The following is a 20,477-nucleotide window of genomic DNA, read 5'->3' on the forward strand; positions in this document are numbered from 1 at the left end:
AAAGAGCCCATTTTCTTAAATAATTACGATACCTAGGCGGCTATTAAATTCTAAAATCTTTTATTTCGCGTTACATTTTTCCTTATCGTCGCTCGTAAAACATATTACGGCCGGTCGGGAGAATTCCGTACAAACTAGGCGTTAAATTTTACATGTTCCGGCGTACCTTTTCTTCTGAAAACGTCACGTTGCACCACGTGACCGACTGCGGCTGAAAGCCAAAGAGAATCTCGAGGGGGATGCATCTCGACTACGGCCGTGGTTCGCGTTTCCTCGCGTCCGACTTGCAAGGAACATTTCCCAATTGACAATCTCCGATTTTGATGAGACTCGGCGGCGCACGGATAGATTCAACACTATACACGTGTATTTTACACGTCGGTTGGTACTCGTGCTCGGAGGATGAAAATTAACCACGTGCCCCGGTGGATCTGAATCCTTCTCTCTGCGCGGAAAATGTCAGGGGTTCTTTCTTTAACTTCATTTACAACTCATAATTATATCGATTTTGTAACCGTTTATTTCGAGACTAGATAAAAGCCTAAAATTTAATTAGATTAACGGATATCAAAAACCACGTTCGGTATATGTGGAGACCCGTGCTTGGTGGGGATGGTACAGCAACAGAATAACGCCGAAGTAAACAGAGAAAAGCGTTAGTTTATAACCACCTGGCGACGAGGCCAAATGCATAAATCTTTATGTTGTCTTGCGATTATAAATCATAATTACTCTACATCCAGTGTTGATTATTGTTTCTTGCGGGTCACTAAATAAGTCACCAAATAAGGACCTGCAATCCCCCTACAATAAACCCCGAATAGCAGCCGTTCTGTTAGGCGTCTACGGTTTCCATCAATGTGGGTCGAAATATCGTGCATTTGGGGACCTTTCTGTCAAGTTTGGTCGAAATCGGTGGTTAACGGTTCGCGTGGCGAATTTTCGAGGGGGGGACCGGTTGGAGGGCGTCCGTCCCTGATCCGCCACCAGGTGGTCGTAGGGGGTGGAGTGGTGGGGGCGCAACTCCCGCAGCAGTCGTTCGGTCGTTTCCGTGGTCGTTCGTGCGAACGTACGACGCCGGTGGCTCTCCCGACGCGCGTCAGCGTAACGAAGAGCGTCGAGGAGGGGAGAGGCAGTTCGAGTGGCGGGGGCGCAGGGGCCAAGAGTCAGAGCGTTGGTGGGGGCGATGAAGGGGGTGAAACTGCGAGAGGGCGGCATTAGCTGGCTGCGGGCGCACTTCGACACGCGATCGCCGCGCGGCATACACGGTTCTGCCCAAATGCCTGGCCGGCAGCGGCTGTTTCCTCGCGACGCGTGCCTCTCGCGCGATCGTCACGCGTGCGACTACTCGTGAGAGGGAGAGGTCAAGGGGAGTCCCGCAGACCTCTTCAGCCCCGTGGCCCACCGTCGTCTCCTCCCTTTCCAGACGCGACAAGGTGCTCCCGGTTCTTACCTGCTCTGCCTCGTCCCGCGAGAACCGCTCTCGCCCCACGATCCGGACAATTTTTTAAGCGCGACCGCCTCACTCGACCTCTGTGTGAACCGCGTTTCCGTTGTGACAGTAATCGGTGCCAGTGAGTCCGTGAACCGTTTCGTTCTGAAAGTGAGAAGGCGCGATCGGCGAACCGCCAGGGATCGTCATGGATTGGAGACTCGGACTGCTGCTGACCTGCCTCGTCGTAGCGGGTGAGTCCGTGTTCGTTGCTCGAGCTGGACGAGCAGAGTCGATTCGTCGCGTGTCGCCGATGGAAAATAGGGTTTTCCATTCGGTGTTCGACCGTGTCGACGCCTGCATAGATGCGTGCTGTGTCACTCTATGCGGCACTCGGCGAGCGGAAGGGTAGCGTGCGTCCGGCCGCATTAAAAATTCCTCTGCGACCGGATTCGGGGGCCGTCGTTTGTTCGATAATTCGGGGGTAACTCGGAGATTTTTTTTCCGCCAGCGACGTCGAGACGCGAACCGACACCGCTTCTGGGGACGAAATTTCCCCGTTTCTGTAACGATCGGTGCAAACTGCGTCGATCCGACGTACGCGTGCCAGCGACGAGCAAATTGGCAACGAAGGATACCTTTTTTTTCCAATTGTGATTCTATATCTCGCTATGTTTTGTTTGACCAACCACCGTTCCGTGTCCGTGAATGCTTTTACGTTCGCCACGTCGCCCGTACGCGAATGACAGGACTCTCACCCAATTTCTTAAATTACCTGCTCAGTTTTAAGAATATCTTGCTTCTCCGGATACTACTCGTTTCAGTTAACTATAGTACATACAATGTACAACAAAGTATCGTAATGGTTTGCAAAGTTTGAAATAACTCGCGCAAGAATGGACGCGAGGGTACTCTTCAGTTTTCGTTCCTGCTGGAGATCGAAACTTCCTTCGTATTTTATATTTTCGTTATCCCATTAAAGTCACTGCTCCCTGCGAGTGGAATAAAATTTCTTGAGTTTCTAACGTATATTTTTTGTAATTTACGTGCCCCTTTCGCTACACTGATCAATACATTTTATATTCCTTTTGCAACTTTACGTTTTAAATAACTTATTAGACTTAGAAACGGACTACGAGCTGAACATTAAGTGGCGGTTACCAAACCTGCCTTTTTTTTCGATTTATTGCACTTTCGAGCATCGATTCCGATAATCTTCTATTAAAAGAAATTCCAAACATATTTCAAGAAATATTTTATTATTTTATATTTAGCTTTGCAATTCGTAATATATCTTGTATCTGGGCTTCCAGAAAAGGGAAAGTTGCTAATCAATTAGCGGGAAAATTTTTGTTTGCTATTCGAAAGCCTCGAGTCTCGATACCATTGGGCTCCCTTCCAACTCTCTGTAACTTCATTCAGAAACCAGCGAAATTCATCTTTGATACTCTCCGAGGGCAAGAGAGTGGCACACACAGAAAGTGAAAAAGTGTATAACAAAATCTATTCCTTCTCGTACTTCGTGCAGCGAATGGATCTTAAAATGTTCAGACATCCCTCGACCGAGTCTCTTCCAAACCTTTCTTCGCGTCTTCCATAAACCATCGTCCTTGCTGCTTCTTAAAAGATTTAAGATGCCTCCAAGGTTTCATCCGTACGAAAAAAAACTTAGGAGAGACCGTCTCGTAGACAAAGATCGAATAAATTTATTATAGGACTCGTATTATTTTTTGCTATTCAAAATTCGAGGTCGAGCTAAAGAATTCTGAAATCTTTAAGAGCCTTTCGAGAAAATGTATTTGCGAATCTGGGCCAGAAAATGCTTGGAAGTACAAAATGAAGATGGAATCGAAACGTTTGAACAAAATTGGGTAGCGAAGTGTTAGCCAAAAAATAGAAATAGATTTGGATCGATAATCGTTCAGTTTCGAGGCTTTTAATAAATGCTTTATGGTTACAAATATAGATTGCTTTTATTATTCGAGTTGCCCCCGTTGTATAGATCGCAAACAAAGAGGAATCGCGAAAGGAGCCATCCTGCCCGAGCGTCTTCGGCTCTCGCAACTTTATTCAATAATCCTGCTCCAGCGTGCATAAATCAAATTGATCGTGTCTAAACATAGCTAATACTCGAGTCGTTTTCGATAGACAAACTTTGAATAAATCAGGACAAGAATCTGGTGGGTAGAAACACCGAGCTTATCGCAGATAACACGTGCTCCTTCCTACTCCAGTATTTCCAGAATTTCGCTAATGTATCCCATAATCCTGCTGTTCATTGTGCATAAAGTACGATTATTAATTCAAATGCATCCCAACGTTTCAGTCTTCTTCGACGTATAGATCTTAACCAAATTAGAACAGAATTTAGCAGGTAGAGATCGGAATAAATAAATCGTAGATCACACGTTCTGCTTCCTCGATCAATGTTTAATCCATCTGACGACGCAGCTGCTCGTTAGCTATAAATCTCATTAGTTGTTGCAATAATTTGTTCCTCTTCCTACCTTATTGTTCCTAGTATCTACCTAATCTATTCAATGACCCTTCTACCCCTCTGCATGAATAACTTTCACTGTTCTAAATTTAACTACCGCTGCATTGTTCGACGCGTGAACCTCGAACAGACCGGAAATCCAGGAAAGCGACGAAGCTTTTTCCGTTTTAATTCAAATTTACAAAGCTTCCAAGTAGTCATCTTGGAAACGAATTCTAATAATTGATATTTGTTGGGTAAACCTGAAATTTGAAAATGAATCCCACGGGACGACTAGGCTAACAAGTGCATCGGAGAAAACGGACTCTCTTTCGTGGCTCGGTGTTCCCAGCTTTTTGCGAACGTATCGACTCATCATTGTGCTCAAATCACCGGCACCGTTCTAAGTGCAGCAAATACTCGAGTCTTCGACATACAAACCTCGAACAGACAGAAATCAAAACAAGAGTTCAACAGGTAATGGCGCCTGCAAGTTCACGACAAATAACAGGTTTTTCTTCCTTCGCCCGATATCTCGTGCAACGACCTTTTTGCTCGGCATATATAAATTATTTTCAGTGTTTCGAACACGGTTAATACTCGACATGTAAATTCGAAACAAACAGAAATGAGAAGAGTTCGGAAAGTTCATTGCTGTTACCAGGATTTGTTTCTCGCTTTAGTATCTGCCCTCGTAATGAGTTTAAAACAGGGTGCAGCTGTTTAAATATATTTCGATCGGTTTGAAACAAAGTTGGGGTAAAAGTTGAGTTATTCTCAATGTCTTCAGATTTTACTGGCCTGCTCGATATTGCATTATATTCAGTCGATATAGACAGTAAGAGACTTATTTGTTCAGTAATTTTTCTGGCAATGCAGATCAAATTTGAATTCGATGCACGTTAGGTTTGAGGAAATAGGAATTAAGATGTTCCACTAATTACACTGTTTATAGACACCCGGTAACACTGAATAGGCATTGAATATACCAGTAAATACATCAGAGATAATACATATTCGGTATATCTACATGTTTCGAAATTGTACTCGATAATCCTCTCCCTAATGAGTTTAAATTACTTCTGCTGGCACAAATATATCCGATATTTCCTCCCCGACCATGCAGACCTTGACCATACCCGGTAAGAAGTTCACCTTCCAGATAGAGACACCGATACACGCCGTTTTCTGTAGAATCTATCGCACGACTCCCGGTTGCACGCGAATAGGCAAATACAGCTAATATTCGAGCACCCGTCATAAAATCCTGAAACAAAGGAAAATCGGGTAAAGAGTTGCAGGGATCTCTATAGACCGTAGGAAGTTCATTTGCAGATAACAGGTTCTCCTTCCTGCTCGAGTGTCTCTAGGTTCTCGCGATTCTATCCGACGATCCTCTCCCCCCGCACGCGTTTCCAGCATCCACTCCGACTCATTCCCCCGGCTACCCACGTAGCTCGTTCCAAAACTCATTTCGCGATACGGGATAAACAACACCGCGACACCGCGAGCCTCCGTCGGCTCTTCGGAGCCCCGGAGGCTTTCTACGGTATTCGACCCAATTACCAGCTCGCCCGTTCGGTTTTTCTGGTCGGTCTCGGTGCCACGGGCGGCCCCGTTCGGCCCCCTAATCTCCCGGAAACGGGCGGTTCCCCCCTTCCCCATCCAAGCGGTAACGGAAGGGCCCGAATCGCAAGACACCCGGCGATCCGATCGCCGGATAAGGAACGTATCGCGGCTAGATCGATAGGCAGAGACGATGGGGCTGTCGCGTCGAGAGCAACGCTGCGTCGACCGCCGCTCGTTGGGAGCTCCAATTTCCTGATGGAAGCGGATTAATATAATTTAATGGCGCCCCGGGAGAATTATGTATCTCGTAGCGCGATCTGCCTGCGAACTGACGCGCTAGCGATGACCTCGAGCCGCTCTGGAACTCGGCGCACCGACGCTCGGATAACTGCAAGCCCCTCTCGATCGGATAACTGAAAGGTGGTAGTCGAATTTAGAAATAGAAAATGAAATTTGCCTATGTCTTTTAACAGAGAGGTCATAGAATCGCCCGCGGCGTATTTGTTCCAACGAACCATTTATTTTATTTAATAAGTGACCCCGTTTCTAAATTTGGACAATCAACGGCGCTCTATTTATCTTGTTTTATCGCGCTATACGTTCCGGCGAATTTGTTTGTCTCTTGTACTCGAGAAAGAAAGACCGTTGTTCGTAATCATTTCCACCGTGTTCACGCGACACCTGATCTCGGTACGATCGCCATTTATCGAAAGTGCAATGGGGCGAAAGGGGGTGGGATCTATCGGCTCGATCGGAATACAGAGGTATCTCCTAATGCATGGAAAAAGAACGATCAAATCCACCGATTCGTCGGAGCGCGTAATTTCCAGGTCGTCGCTGGCTCTCCCGTTCCGTTTCGGTTTCCCGCGTTCGTCTTCTCGTCGTGTACAGGTGTCGGCGGTAGTCGATCCCGCGATATCCCCTCTGATTAACGATAACGATCATAATAATTTAATTTAACACTTGGCGGGAGAAGGAGGTCACAGTCGCGCATCGATCTTCCGCGGAGAGGTACGCTTCTGGATGCAGCGAGCAAATATTAAAGAGGCGCCCACCGCCCTCTGCACCTCCCCCGGGAGTCCTCCTCCTCGACCCGCCGATCCGTCCACGAGCTTTTCTTTCCCTCTGTTCGGTCGTTGTTTTTTATTCCCTCCGCGGGTCCAGCTAGGCGAAAACAGGGCCGACCGCTTATGAGAAACGCAAACGAAGAACGCGACTGTCCCCATGGACCGGTTTTATTTTCTCCGAGGCGCGCAGCCCGCGTTTTCCCGACCGTTTACGGACCCCCGCCGAAGAATTATGGAGTCTGGTCGGGCCGGGAGACGCCTGGTAATAACGTTCAATTACCGCTTTTATCGCGCCGCGACGCGACGTCTCGAAACGCCGCCTTTTCGCCAAGCGCGCGATCAAACGACGACGGTCGTCGGTGACGTCGCACCGAGGGTCCCTTTAAGTCGTTGGGCGGCACGTTCTTGGCAAGAGTGGGGGAGGGGAGAATGATTCGAGATGGAAAAAAAAAAAAAAATGAAATTGTTTTATAGAGGGTGAGTCATGCAATTGGGGCGGGTCGTGTCTCTCGTCTCGCCGTAAGGATAGCAAAAAACGGTCCGTGGAAAAAGCTGAACGCTATAACGAGATGTATCTTTACGCGACCTCGCTTTTTTTGCATAAGTGCAATTACTCTTTTGCAGCTGCGCCGTTGCACTTATGGAAAAAGCTACGTTATAGGAAATTAGATGTCGACGTTACGTTCGGCTTCTTACGCGCGTCCGTTTTGTTTTCCGCGAGCCAGCGACCAGCCAGAGGGTTGCCCCCGTGGGCGTCGGTTTTAGGTATCTGAGTGTGGATGAATTTGGCGAGTGGGAGTCGTTTGGCTGGAATATTGTATAGTTTTTGATGCGAATGTTGGATGTGTATGTTATGAAGCCAGCTCGAAGAAGAATTCGGGCAGTAACGTTTAGTTGTAAAGAGAGCCCAGTAGAAAAGAGAGAAGTAAGCTAGAGAGAGAAAAGAGTCACCACGAGATATTACAGTAGCTTCATTTATTATTAATTGAATATATCTTATCGTGTATATCTGTTGTAAATTCCAAAGTAAAATTTCGTCCCTATTCTACCCACAGGCCACGTCGCGACGCACTTAGGGTGGTTTCTGAACGTTTCCAGTACCACGTGGTAGCGCTTTGAAATTTGTTGAATTTTAAAATTTATAATTTCACAGCATCAATTTTATTTTGATTATTTCTTAAACGATCGTACGATAGAAATTTTTGTTTCTGAAAATCCATATCGCAAATTGATCTCGAGTAATTTATTTTAAAGGGAGAATCACGACGAGCAAGTTACGATTATTTTGTATTAATCGTGGAAAAGATAAATACATTTTGGAGCGTATGGTTTCATCGTGCGGCACGACAAACGTCAACCGTTTGTACGCAAAGGCATAAAATACGATTATATAGCTCGCGATTAAACGCATATTTTTCCATCCGCCTTTAACGTTAAAATATTTTCTCGGGCGATAAATAAATAATCCGTGGAAGGTTAATAATGTAAAAACAAATTTGCCCCGGCGGGATTTGAAACGGTGCCAAAAAATTAGCGGGCAACCTACGGTGCTGCATTTTTTATATTATAAATGGTTTATCGCGTATACTGCGCGAAATGAAAATACATGTAACGGCGAATGCGCAACAAACAATGTCCGACGCTTTTAAAAAAAAATGTGAATAAACAAACATGGTGGAGTTGGTCTAAATTATGGACTGTAAAAAGGTGTAGACAATTTTGTCTGTATTTAAACTTATTTCTTCTTAAATAGAAACAGTGTGACGATAACAAAATGGGGCGAAGGGGTGAAACCACCCGCGAAAGTTCGAGGCTGAAGGTACTGAGCTCGAAGAAAAATATTTTAACAAAAATTTCGACGGTTCTTGACATATCGAAAGCAAATGTTAGCATCTTTCATGTTTATTTAAAAAGTTTGAACACCAAAAACGGAAGCATTCGTTATAAAAACAAAAATTCTATTTCTTGTGCTTGCAGCTCAATATGAGTACTGTTTTGTTAGTACGATAAAGAATCGAAGACGTCAAACTCAATTTGAGCTTTGTTCGAACAGAGATAAGGAACAAGGTTGATATTTCTTATCACCGTATCGTTGACATGTTAATGAACGTTTGAAAGGTCCTCTGTGTCTCTTAGCGCCATGAACAGTGTCCACTATTGTTATTAAGACACGATACGTACCGATAAACGTGCAGGAGCTGTCCATTCTTACTTCGAATTGTTTCATTTTGTCAAGGTTTCTCTTAGCCAGGAAATAAAACAACTTTAATAAATGGGACGTAAAATTTTCGGGGGTGATTTCACCCCTTGAACTTGAGTTAGCAGAAAGAAAATACTCTTCCGTTTTATTGAAATTGGAGTTTCATGGCAGTAATTTTTTTCTGTTGAAACGAGTAAAATGTATGATTTTTTTTTTCTGCAAAATTTTTGCCAATGTCCTGTTATTGTACCCCATGCTTTCATAAGTACAGGACTCACTAGTCCATACTAATTTGATTGACACTGACATTACTAACTTTCCCACCACAAACCAGGCGAATTGCCCCAATTGCATGATTCATTGTACAGGGGGACCATAGAATTAGGGAAGACATGGCGTAGCCTTTGATACGGAATCAACCGAAGCCTAGTCCTTACTCGACCAAAGCTTACTCAGTCTCGATTCAGAACAAACCTAACCCGGGGAAGGCCCAAGACATACACAGAGATCCACAATTAGTTTGGATGATCCCAGCCCTAATTTAAGTTTAGATATGTTTAACAAAGACTTACATCAGATCTCTACCTAATACAAACTTGACCAAGCTCTAACTCGCAGTCGATAGGCCTTACTTTGACAAGGTACTCAGGGGTAGTTTTATGCTTATAAATGCTAGCAAAAATTCTAATTAATATAATCGATAGTTATTAAATTACTACGCCAGAAATTACTTTTTCGTGCCATTATTTTTTATTACCGCTCGTGTGCATTTAAAATTTCGAATCTCTGTCTAAAACGTAACTGAAAATGATCGAAACTGTTAAGAGAACGCAAGACCGTAAGAGATTGTATTCTTTTTGCAGCGCGAAACGCGAAACTTTCCGCCGTCCAATTGCGTGCGGGCAATTAATCGGCGACCGTTGGCGACAAACTCGTTCATAAAGCTTCACGGCCGGCCAGGACGCACTAAAGTATTTCTATTAACGCTTTCTTAACCGGGGCGATTCTAGCACGCGACCTAAAACTGGAAAGCCGGCGTGTGCGATTTACAAAAATCTATAAACTGGTCGCCGTCGGACTTGCGTTCGAACGAGAATGAAATACGAAGAAATTCGCTTCGCGATACCGTGTTTAGAAATTAAAATTACACCCTACCGCCGGGAATATGTTAATAAAAGTAAGGGAAAAAAAAAAAAATTTACGACGATAATAAATTGCTCGAATGTGTTAACAAAACTGACGCGGCAATGGCGGACGCGCGGATTTATTGCGAAACGAAAAAGACGAATCGCACGCGACGTGGCACGTTCTTCAAGGTTTGACACGGATAAGCTATTTAAGGCACCCACGCACGATCTGCGTTTGCGTCGGTAACATCGCGAAACGATATTATTGAGACAATGTTCCCAATTTGTTTCCTCATTTCGCTAGAAACAATCGTTCGCAGATTTTGAATGCTCAATGGATTCCGAAGGTTTTAATAATATCAATAATAAAAGACTTTTAGATTGTTTCAATATTCATATGGCATTAATCCGCGGTATTGTCCAGAGGCAATCAATATCATTGTCAATATTTGATGCTGCGCAATAATATTTACCGTGCGTGGTTGCCTTTACATGAAGCGTGTTGTCATATCGCGAGTGATTAACCCTTTCGTATTAATTGTACACCCGTGGACTAGATGTTTAGAACTATCGCACAAAATATTTCTGTTATTTCCATTATACGTATATTATGTTTTAATTTAGTATTTTATTTCGTTTTGCAAATTTTTCTTTGCACCGATTATCGATTCCGATCAATGGTTGATGCGATTTTAAAAGAACCCGTGCATTAAAATCCATTATTCCACTTTCGTAATTCCCTTTTTCAATAAATATATTAATAATCCGTCGCAAAACACCAGGTACTCCCCGGATGACCCAATAGATGGAAGATACGTACGATTATGGGGAAAAAACAGAAAGCCACTTAACCTGAATACCTTAATGACGTAGACAATTGGTCGGCATGTGTGTTTCGCGTTTCAATACGGCTTCCTTTCGATTCAAATCGAGTTGTTTAAACGACGAGAGGGTGGAGGGTAGGGGGGGGGGGTTGTATTCAGTTGGCCGATATATCCTATTCTCGCAGCAATTCCATTAAAATCCATGAAACCGTTCGGTTGGATATTAAGCGCCGCCCATGATCGACGAAGAGCGATGTTACTCTTGCGACATCACATTAACGGTAATAGCAAAAAAACGGGTGCTCGTTATCGATTTTCACCCCGAGATCTGTGTATTGCGTCGATGAATTGCTTGTAATCGTCGTCGTCCGCTCGTACGATGAAAATAGAAATTGATATGTTCGTATGGAAATATATTGTTACGGGACTTTTCGGTGTATCACTTTTTTAGTTTTATTTCTCTTTTCGATACTCGCGACGATATAACAATTCAAAGCGACTTCGGTTATCAAAGGGCCGAACGAAACGAAATAATATTTTTTGCGGGCCAAACTTCGAATTTAGGGGACAGCAAAGCAATCAATTTTTATTCGACGTGTCTGCCTGGAAGATTACGCTCTTTGAAAACGGGCTCAAAGAAACGTCATTTTATCCTTTAACATTGAATTTAATAATCTAACGCATATCGAGTAAACTTTTCCAACGAATCGGAATAATTAAACGGGGGATGCAATTTCGAAAATCCTGCTGAGGGGGGTGGGACAAGTGGAAAGACGAATCTCGCTTGGAAAATTGGAACGCGCGACCGCGTATTGCGGATTGATCCGGCCGCGATAAAATGGCGGCGTTAACGCGACCGCGGTTCAACGCTGGAACCTCCCTGATGAACAATTATCTTACGAAGCTTAGGCGTGTAAGGGGGCGTAGGTGGTCGTGGACCGCGTGTCAGGAAATGGGTCGCTGTAATGGCCGCGTAAAGTCCTCGTGAAAGTTGCACGGTTGTTTACGGCCGTGCTACACACACGCGTCGTACCACACGTCGCTCGTCAGCCCACTCTGCTGACGCACACTTACCCCCTCGTAAATGCGGAAAGTGCCACCGGGGGTTGATAACGAAAATCGACGCTACCTTCCCCCCCCCTTCAACCCCCAGTTCCTCCCTGTTGTTACCGTCGGCTGATGGCCACTCAATTCTGTACGTTGCAAGATTTGAGTGGCTCGCTCGAAACGGAAGGGGGTCGGAATCGCTCGAAATGGCCGCCCTCGAGCCCGCAGTCTCTGATTTCGATGTCCAGATTTTCGTCTCGATCGAAGGCGACCGCCCCAGGGCGCGGAAAATTCACCGTTTCACGACGAGAAGATACTTGCTTTAACACGAGATTTAAGTGTCGGACTTCCTAATTATTATTAATTTGATTTAATTTCATATTTTGTTAGATTTTAAGATGATGGACAATTTTTTTAAAAGGTCAAGAGAATTAGACGTTGATATTAACGATTGCAAGTGAATTGTTGCATTTCTAAAAATACTAGCGTTATTTATAGGGCGACCCGATACTTTGTCCATCTGGAAGCACTACTAAAATTGATTACCCTTAGCATAACCGGGTGGTTACGTGTACTTTATCATAGACTGTGCTCGGTGTATCGAAAGGGTTTGGGTTTGTTAACAACAGCTGGAGTTTGTTGGTAAACTTGCGCCACGTATTAACGATCAATTACGCCGCCGTTCGCGTCGACGCGGCGCGTGGAAAGTATCGAGTGCTTTTAATTTAAAAACTGATACGAATTCGAACAGCCTACGTCACCGAGACACCTTGCAATACCGAAAAAGTTCCGTTTGTTCGTCCGACCGTTACGATCATCCACAAACTGTGAATCTCGATTGCACGTCGGAGGTTCGAGGCTTTTTTCCACTGATTTCGTACGGTAGTTTTGGTATCCTTTGGTATAATGATGCCCCTTTGAGAGCGGATACGTTGCTAAAATTGAGCAAAGACCAACGAGCTGGGCGGAGAGCTTTGAAAATTTAAATTTATTTCGATGTCGTGCGCGATCTTTTTAAAAAGAAAAACCGTGGGAAAAAAAGTGACACAGAATTTTAATCGAGACTCTTCCGATTCATCTCCGTTTTACGAGGAATCCGGAATTAATGAATACGTGAAAGCTCCGCTCTCGATTCTTTTCACAATTATCTTCGCCATCGAGTTAACCGCCAGTTAATATTGTTTCCTCCATTTTTATAGTCGACGATGATCTCAATTAAGCCATTTCAGTTGTCATATTTCGTATCTTCTACTTTCTCTTTATTTTCAACCGAATGAATTCTTTCGAGGGTGAATTTTTTGTACCCTGAGAAGGTAGAAGTCTCTCTCGACCAATTTTTTAGAGTCATTTGCGACTAAAATTCACCAAACTCCGCGTCTGGCGTGTCCTCTTCGATCAGGTCGCCTGGAATCAAGAGAACATCAAAGAGGGTCGTAAGGAGGCACGCTGGAAAATATTTAGAACATGACTCGCGCACGCGTGGCCATGCTTGTGTTTCACGTCCGGAGCGGAGCTTTCGCGTTCGTTTTCTAAACACGGAAGTAATCCCCCCCGGAGGGGCTGGAATCCCTGGGACGATTTGGAGAAACCGCAGACCGCGGATGCGCTTCGTATGGCGCGCAGGGCCATCATCGACGAACGCACACGTAAACGCGGCCCAGCTAAAAAGAGCCTCGACCCGTTTACCATTTTTTCTCGCGGCATTCGAGCGCGAGGAAAAGTGACGAGGAGCGCGGGAGTGGATAACTTGAAAGTTTGATTGCATCTGTTCTTCCGTGAAAGAATTAACAGTGTTTTGACGGAGCCAGGCGCCGCTCGGCTGGAAACCCCGTCGGCCGAGGAAAATGGAATTTCCAGGGGAATCGAGTTTCCCTGAACTCTATTCTGCCCGTGATTCAGTCCGCGCACAAAACGTATTATTAAACAAACAAAAATTTATTTACACTCGGTACTATTATTTCCGAACATTCGAGGGTCGATTTTTTTTTGTTATTTTCTACTCCCGTTCTATGAAATTTTTGCAAAATACCAAGCGTTCTCTTTTGGCTTGGAAACGTCAAAAAGTCAGTATTTTAAAAAGTGGTCGCTGTTCGACCATTTGTCATAAATATTCCTTGTAATAGACTCGATAAATATTGGGAATTCACTGAGAAACGTTCGAATTGGCATTGTGCGAAACCGCGGGAAGGCGATGAGTATTATTCCATCGTCGTGGAACAGCATATGATGGGATTGGATTAATTGATAAGTGTTCCATCGCATCCATTAGCGTTTAATTAAATAACTAACCCATCAGCTGATTGCAGCTTGAATTTACCGGTGCATCGTTTTTACAAATATCGCGTATGTATGTCAGAATAGATTTTATCTGTGAAATCAGATTCCCAGCGGGTGTATTAAAAACATTGCGTTTCACGGATTGTTCCAGCGGGTTTCTTTCTCGCGATGGTTGGTAACGCTCGTTATATTCTTACGCGCAGTTGAATTTAAAATTAATTTATTCAACATTAACAGTTGCTCGATCGAAAAATTTCCGATGGCGTTGGCATTTAATCTTAACGCGTTATAATGGCGTAGCCACCTGACCCTTGGCGCGACCGTGTCAGCGCGCTTCGACGTTAACTTGAATAAATGTTGTTTGTCGTAAAAAATAATGGAACATTGTTCGCTGTGTTTGGTGTCGATCGATAGAGTGTTCTGGGAGCGAAACTTTATCAAACTTTTTACAGCGCATAATATAATAATGAATATTTAAACACCCCTTCGTTTCAATGTAGGTCTTTTCCCCTGGGAAAATGAACGTTGATTTAGGTTACGACCGTAAAAAATCGCAAATATACGTGTCCGTGCAATGCAGCGAAAATAATAAACCAAATTGTTATTTACTTTATCTTTTGACGTGAATGTTCCTTCGTTGATATTTCCGAGTACAAAGTGCTGGGTCACCGGTGCGTTGTAATTTTAAAAAGTTTCGCGTACATAATGTACAAAGTATTACTCAAAAACGATGCTTCTCGCGAATCAGTTTTTTTTCATAAAATCGATAAATAAGTTCTACGTGGACGATGGTTGTTATTGGCTCGAACTGCGTGGCCGTGTCTTGTGTCCCGATAATTTCTGCAAAGAAACTGATTGCGAGCTCGTCTAACTTGCACAAACTTTCTCTGTAGACAGGGTGTCTCGTTTGTCGTGATTAAACTCTCGGACTGTCAGAAGATGGGACAAGTTCTTTGCTGTGCAAGCGTATTCCAAACACTGCTGACAATGAAATTATCGCGCGAAAAAGTTGGGGCGATACAGCAATTAAAGAGTATATCGAGGCTGTCGAGAACTTCTCTCCAAATAGTTTTAATGGACACTTAATATCAGTCGTCCATTTTGTGCTAAAAACGTTTTGAACGATTATCAGAAAATTGCGATCGACTCGGGAAAAAGCTACTCTGCAACAAAGCTGAAAAATGCTTCAATATATTTAATGGGAAATATTCCAGGCGGTACTAAAATGAAAAAAAAGTATAAAAATTAAGGATAACAGTGACGAACGCGATATAGAGCTCGAGCGGAATGTTGTTTTTGTGCCCGAGTATTGTTACGGAGATATAAAAAATAATCATCGTTCGTCCCTCCAGCAACGGTAACTCGTAATAAAGCGAACATTCGAATAATCGTGGCCGGTCCGCTGCATATATTAATCACAAAAGTAGGTTATTGATCCGCAGAAACCGTCGGACAAATTACTAGAGCGCCGGTGCTAGACGCGTATGAATTTTCATTAAAACGAACAAAGAAAAGTACGGGGGGTGGAAAAGAGAAATAGTAGTTCCATTAGCCGGGCGCGCAATAACAAAACCCGGCCGTGTGCGCCGCCGTTTATACGTCTCGATTATTTTATCCCGCCAATCGCTCTGAAAACCGACGAAACTCGACGAGCGCTCGCAAGAGCTTCGAAAACGCGAGAAGATCTCGTTTCAGGGTGGAAAAAGAACCCACCGGCGTGCCTCTGTTCCCGCGAACGAGCGATATCGTCCGTCGAACCGTCAATTAAAACTGAGATTTCTCTTTTTAATCGTACCCCGGGAAAGTATTCTTTCGTATTTCGCCAATTCGTTCCGTGCCACGAACGGTTCGATCGAAACCGGGACCACCCGGTGTATCCACTCGACGAAAAAACCCGTTCCATCGGCGACAAAATCGCGGGAATTTTCACGCGTTTAAATTCCTCGTCGAAAACCGATTTTACTCAGAGTCTTTTCGAGTCTCAATGTCCTGAAGCCGCCATTGTGTCTTTGCAAACTTTCGAATGCTTACGTACTTTGCCAAGACGGAGTTCGGATCACAAATTCGCCAACAGTTTCGTCCGGAAACGGAATTCGCGAACGCCTCTCGGAGCTCTTTTAACAATTATTTTCATCTCGTAAGTTCCAAGTTGCTAGTCGAAAAAGAACTCGTTCGTCTTGGTGCCACAAAATTGCTGGAGTCGAGGATCTGTTAAAGAACTATATTCTATATTTTATCACACCTTTCGTTCTTAAATTTCTTCGAAAAGATAGATAATAAGAGTTCTTTCGTAACGTTTGCGCGGATGGATCGAAACGGGGACACCCTGTAGATTCGACGCGTTAATTTCGAAAACAGTCGTCCGTGAAAAAAGCGGTTCGAGGAAAAAAACACGCCCATGGTGCCGATCGCGCCGGATGTTAGAGGATTGTTGTCCCAAGGACGACGACGTTTCGACGGTGCGCCCATCCGACGCGACGCCGCGCAGCCGCGGCGGTCTCGTGTTACGCGTAAATTGACTCATTTTCAATTAACCACGATTTTAAGCGATTAAAGCAGCCCGCCGTAACACGCCCATGTATGACGAGTACCATCTGTCCTTGCATTTCAGCCGCACGCGGCGTACCGTGACGTTGGAAAATTTTCACGTGTGTCCCTGCGCCCAGTGACGCTCAATTCTTCACCAGACAGGAGATCCACCGCCACGGAAACCAATTCTACGTGAAAAAACACGTCGAAAACATGGGCTATCGTTTCCCCGTACGACGCTCCGATTTCGAGGAAAACAACATCGAAATCGCGCGGCGCACCAAACACTTCAAATCTCGAATATCTCGAAAACGAAGCGACCTACGAAAAAAACTTATCCCTCGTTTTCTGTGTATTTTTTCATACCGTTTACCACTTCGTTAATTATAATATTGTTTTCCACTTCTAACCTTTTCAGTTCCGGAAGAAAGAAGGTTAGAATTTTGAAATGAAATTTACTCTATGTTTAAAATACCGGCGCTCTTTTTGAAACTTCGTTTCTCCCAGTAAAAATAGTCTCTGTCGATATCGATTATTTCGAAAAATTCTTTGCCCCGAATGCTGCAGTATTTTTGGACCGGAATTTAAAAAATTTGAGAGCCACTACGGACGTTCGTTCGAATGTGTGTGGATAGGCTTGTTCGCGGACCAGGTGAGGGGTCAGAGGTGTCGCCATATGGGAAAAATCCTGACTGTTTATTAATAACCGAAGCTCCCGACGACGCACGAGCTCCGAATGCCTCCTGTCAGGCCGCATTCATTTGTCAAGCATTAAAAATTGATTTAGAAACTCGTCGATTTCCCGACAGCGTTTCCGGGGTAAAATTTACCGTGGCAGGAATTCGATGACGCAGCGTTAAACTGGGAAATGACTTATTGATGCCTACAGAGTGAGATCGTGACCCCGTACGAGTGGCTTTCGAACGCGACAGAGTTCGAACAACTTCGAATAAATATTTACGCGGATAATTATGTTCGCGACGCTTACTTACGGTTAAATAAATTATCCGGCTAATGGTTGAGAAATTTTCATTCACTATGCACGTTTATTTCTATAAAACATTCGTTAGTTATCCGGCTCGCGAAAGGTCACGAAAAGGGGTACGAAAGTTGTTCCGAATTCCGATTTCGCTAATTTAAAATATCTTTACGAGCTGAAACTGTAAGCAGACTTAATTTAGCCTAGTTTCTCTTGTTTTTTATCGGTTAATATACGGGGTGAAAACTACCCTCTAAGCCGCGGAACAAACTAAATATCCATTTAGTCTCTCGACGATCAACGTAGATCGAAAGTGTTTAAAGTTTAGAAAATGATGATTGGATGATCTCGACGGTTCTCTCTCGCAATAGTCCACGATTCCGGCAGGCGACCTAGAGGGAAAACCCAATCCTTGCAGCTTCTTGCCGACTCGTCTCGCATCGTCCAATAAATTATGGCCGACACGTTCGAGTTTGGTCCCGCGTGCCAAGAAACATCTCGCGTTCTTCGATCGCGGGCCGCCATTGTGAACGACAGGGGGTCGTAGATCGGCCAAACAGTTCGGTCGGCAGGTGTACGGCATTTTCCGTAACAACCGTGCGGACTTACCGCGAAACGACAAACGTTGTCGATAAAACAAGCGCCGGTACACGCTAACGGCGGGATTAACAGGACGATTTATTAGTATAATTTTAACGGTATTATAACGGTCCGAACGGTCCTGATATATTAATGGAATTTATAATCGTAAAAGTAATATCGCCGGCTATAATTGCTCTCGCCCCCCCCACCTCCCCCTCTCCCCACCCGTCTCTGTCACGCGTATATAGTTTCAAAGATTAACTGGCCTGTAACGTTGGTCGTTTCCCATTCGCCATCGTATAGTATCCTTTGATGCAGAGTTTTGAACGTAATGACTGTAAATGGGTTTGATCTGTGGCATCGGAGACCCGACGTGATTTTCGACTCCATAGACTTCGACGTGTGCTGGGAATATGGACCGAACCAGCCAAAGCAGATCGAAATTGTCGGTCTTCGGCGATCAAACGTCCCCGCTAAGGACTACGATGCGTCCATTTTGTGTTAATAAATTATCGAGTCCGAATTCGAATTCGAGTTCGAGTTCGAGTTCCCAAAGAGGCACGATATCTAGAAAATTTCTGTTTTATTCGTTGATCGATCGAGGTTCGACTTTTTCGCCAATGAGACAGGGCTAAAGGAATTACTCAAAACAGAAGCAAAAAAAAAGTTTATCACTTAGATCTCGTTGAAAGACCACGGGAAACAGAGCAAAGCTTTTCCAGCGTACGTATAGCTAAAATTAAAGATTGAAGAAGCACACTTTCAGACACAAAAGAGAAATACGTTTCGGCACGGAGCGTGTGTATTCCCTGACACAAACGTTCACGAGAAAGAGCTTCCATATTACGGGGACGAGTTCTCTATTTATGCACTCCCACGAGCATAACCTAAAAATGGGGACAGCGCTCTTCAGAATTCATGTCAGGACTGTATCTTATACATATAAACTTATCGAAGCTGTCTCTCCAAAGAGTGAAACCAAACAGAAAGCATTTCTCGCGAGCGGGTAGCGTCTACGAAGGAAACCAGTTTCCGTATATTTACGGGCGTGCAATCTAATTCGTCGAGCAACTTCCTAAATTTACCTTCGAAGTCATCGTAAATAGTTTCTACCACCCCCTCGTCCATGATCGAAGAAGACAACCTCAACTACGACTTCGCTTTTGCTCCATTTCCTGCGAAATTGAACTTTCAAAGGCATTAAAGATGGCGAACAGTTACCACGGAGCACAGTGAATTCGCGAAACGATCTCGAGAATTTTTACAGAATATTATATTCGATTCTAAGTTACCGAATCGCCCGTTCTCTGCCATTCTCTTTTGACGCAAGACGGTTCCGCGGAACCAGCCGTACTCCAATTGTTTCCAACGGCCGGGAATCGTAATTCCTAAAACGATGCTCGGAAGGGAAACGAAGAAAAATGCACAATGTGTTTACATTGGAAGGAGGCTTAATCTCAGTGTATTTTTGTTCCCTTTCGAGCAACGTTCGATATTTTATTGCAACCAGAGGGACAGGGTGTATTTATCTTGATACTTAAGCATCTGGTCACGTTCGGGGAACCGACGATTGAAATTTTATTCACGAGTTACGATTACATCTAATTACAATGGCGCGACTCGTAATCTCGCGTAATTGTTATTCCGAGATTGTCGTTACTCGGCGAGTCTTTGATTCGACTAAAATATCGAGGAGCTTTGCTTGACTGTATCGGTGAGTCGGAGCATTTTTAGCGGGACACCCCGTACAGATCGATGTTTCCGCGCCGATGACGCGCTCGCGAAAAGTCATTGTTCGAGCGAAATAATAGCCGCGCCCTCGTCTGCAGGAACCGTTTCCAAATCCAGGAAAATAATTCCCCGCCGGTCCCGTGGGTGGATGGGATAACAAAATGACGATCGAAGGGGCGGGGGGGGGGAGGGCGGGACGGGTTGCAAAACACAAGTCAAGGAAAAAGGAAAATCCGGACGAGGCTGTCCCGTCGCTGACAGTCTTTCCTCGTTATCCTTGTCCCCTCGAATCCACATTTTATTTCGCGTCCGTTCGTTACAACGCCGGCGTGCAGAGATGTAAATTTGCATTATCCTCCGGCGATGGTAAATATTAAATTAAAAACAGACAAATTCCCCCGGTTGTTTGGCGGCCGTGCACTCGCTACGTCGACGAGAGACTCTTGATTTATCAAATATGCTTTCGCCCATTCGGGCTGAAAAAACACGTCGCCCAGGGATCACGTTAATACGTTTTGCAATAATACCTGAATAACGCTCGACGTTATCGCGTCCCGGCAATGATGACGCATCGCGGCGATTTACTTTTTCTCATTAGCGTTAAAACGGTCCGTTCGTTTTATATTTTCGTTGTCGA

The 20,477-nt window shown here is 44.4% G+C and overlaps 1 protein-coding gene across 1 annotated transcript in view; it reads left to right on the plus strand.

Moving 5' to 3' along the window:
* Positions 1-1,256: 1,256 nt before the first annotated feature.
* LOC122402378 overlaps positions 1,257-20,477 on the plus strand; it is a 51,488-nt gene continuing 32,267 nt past the window's right edge. The window contains exon 1 of the mRNA XM_043405102.1: positions 1,257-1,686. Coding sequence (XP_043261037.1) covers positions 1,641-1,686 — 46 coding nt within the window. The 5' untranslated portion in view covers positions 1,257-1,640. The remainder of the gene's footprint in view (positions 1,687-20,477) is intronic.

This window comes from Colletes gigas, unplaced genomic scaffold (genome assembly GCF_013123115.1).
Source record: "Colletes gigas isolate AHSC1104 unplaced genomic scaffold, ASM1312311v1 Colletes_gigas_Sc00035, whole genome shotgun sequence".
NCBI lineage: Eukaryota > Metazoa > Arthropoda > Insecta > Hymenoptera > Colletidae > Colletes > Colletes gigas.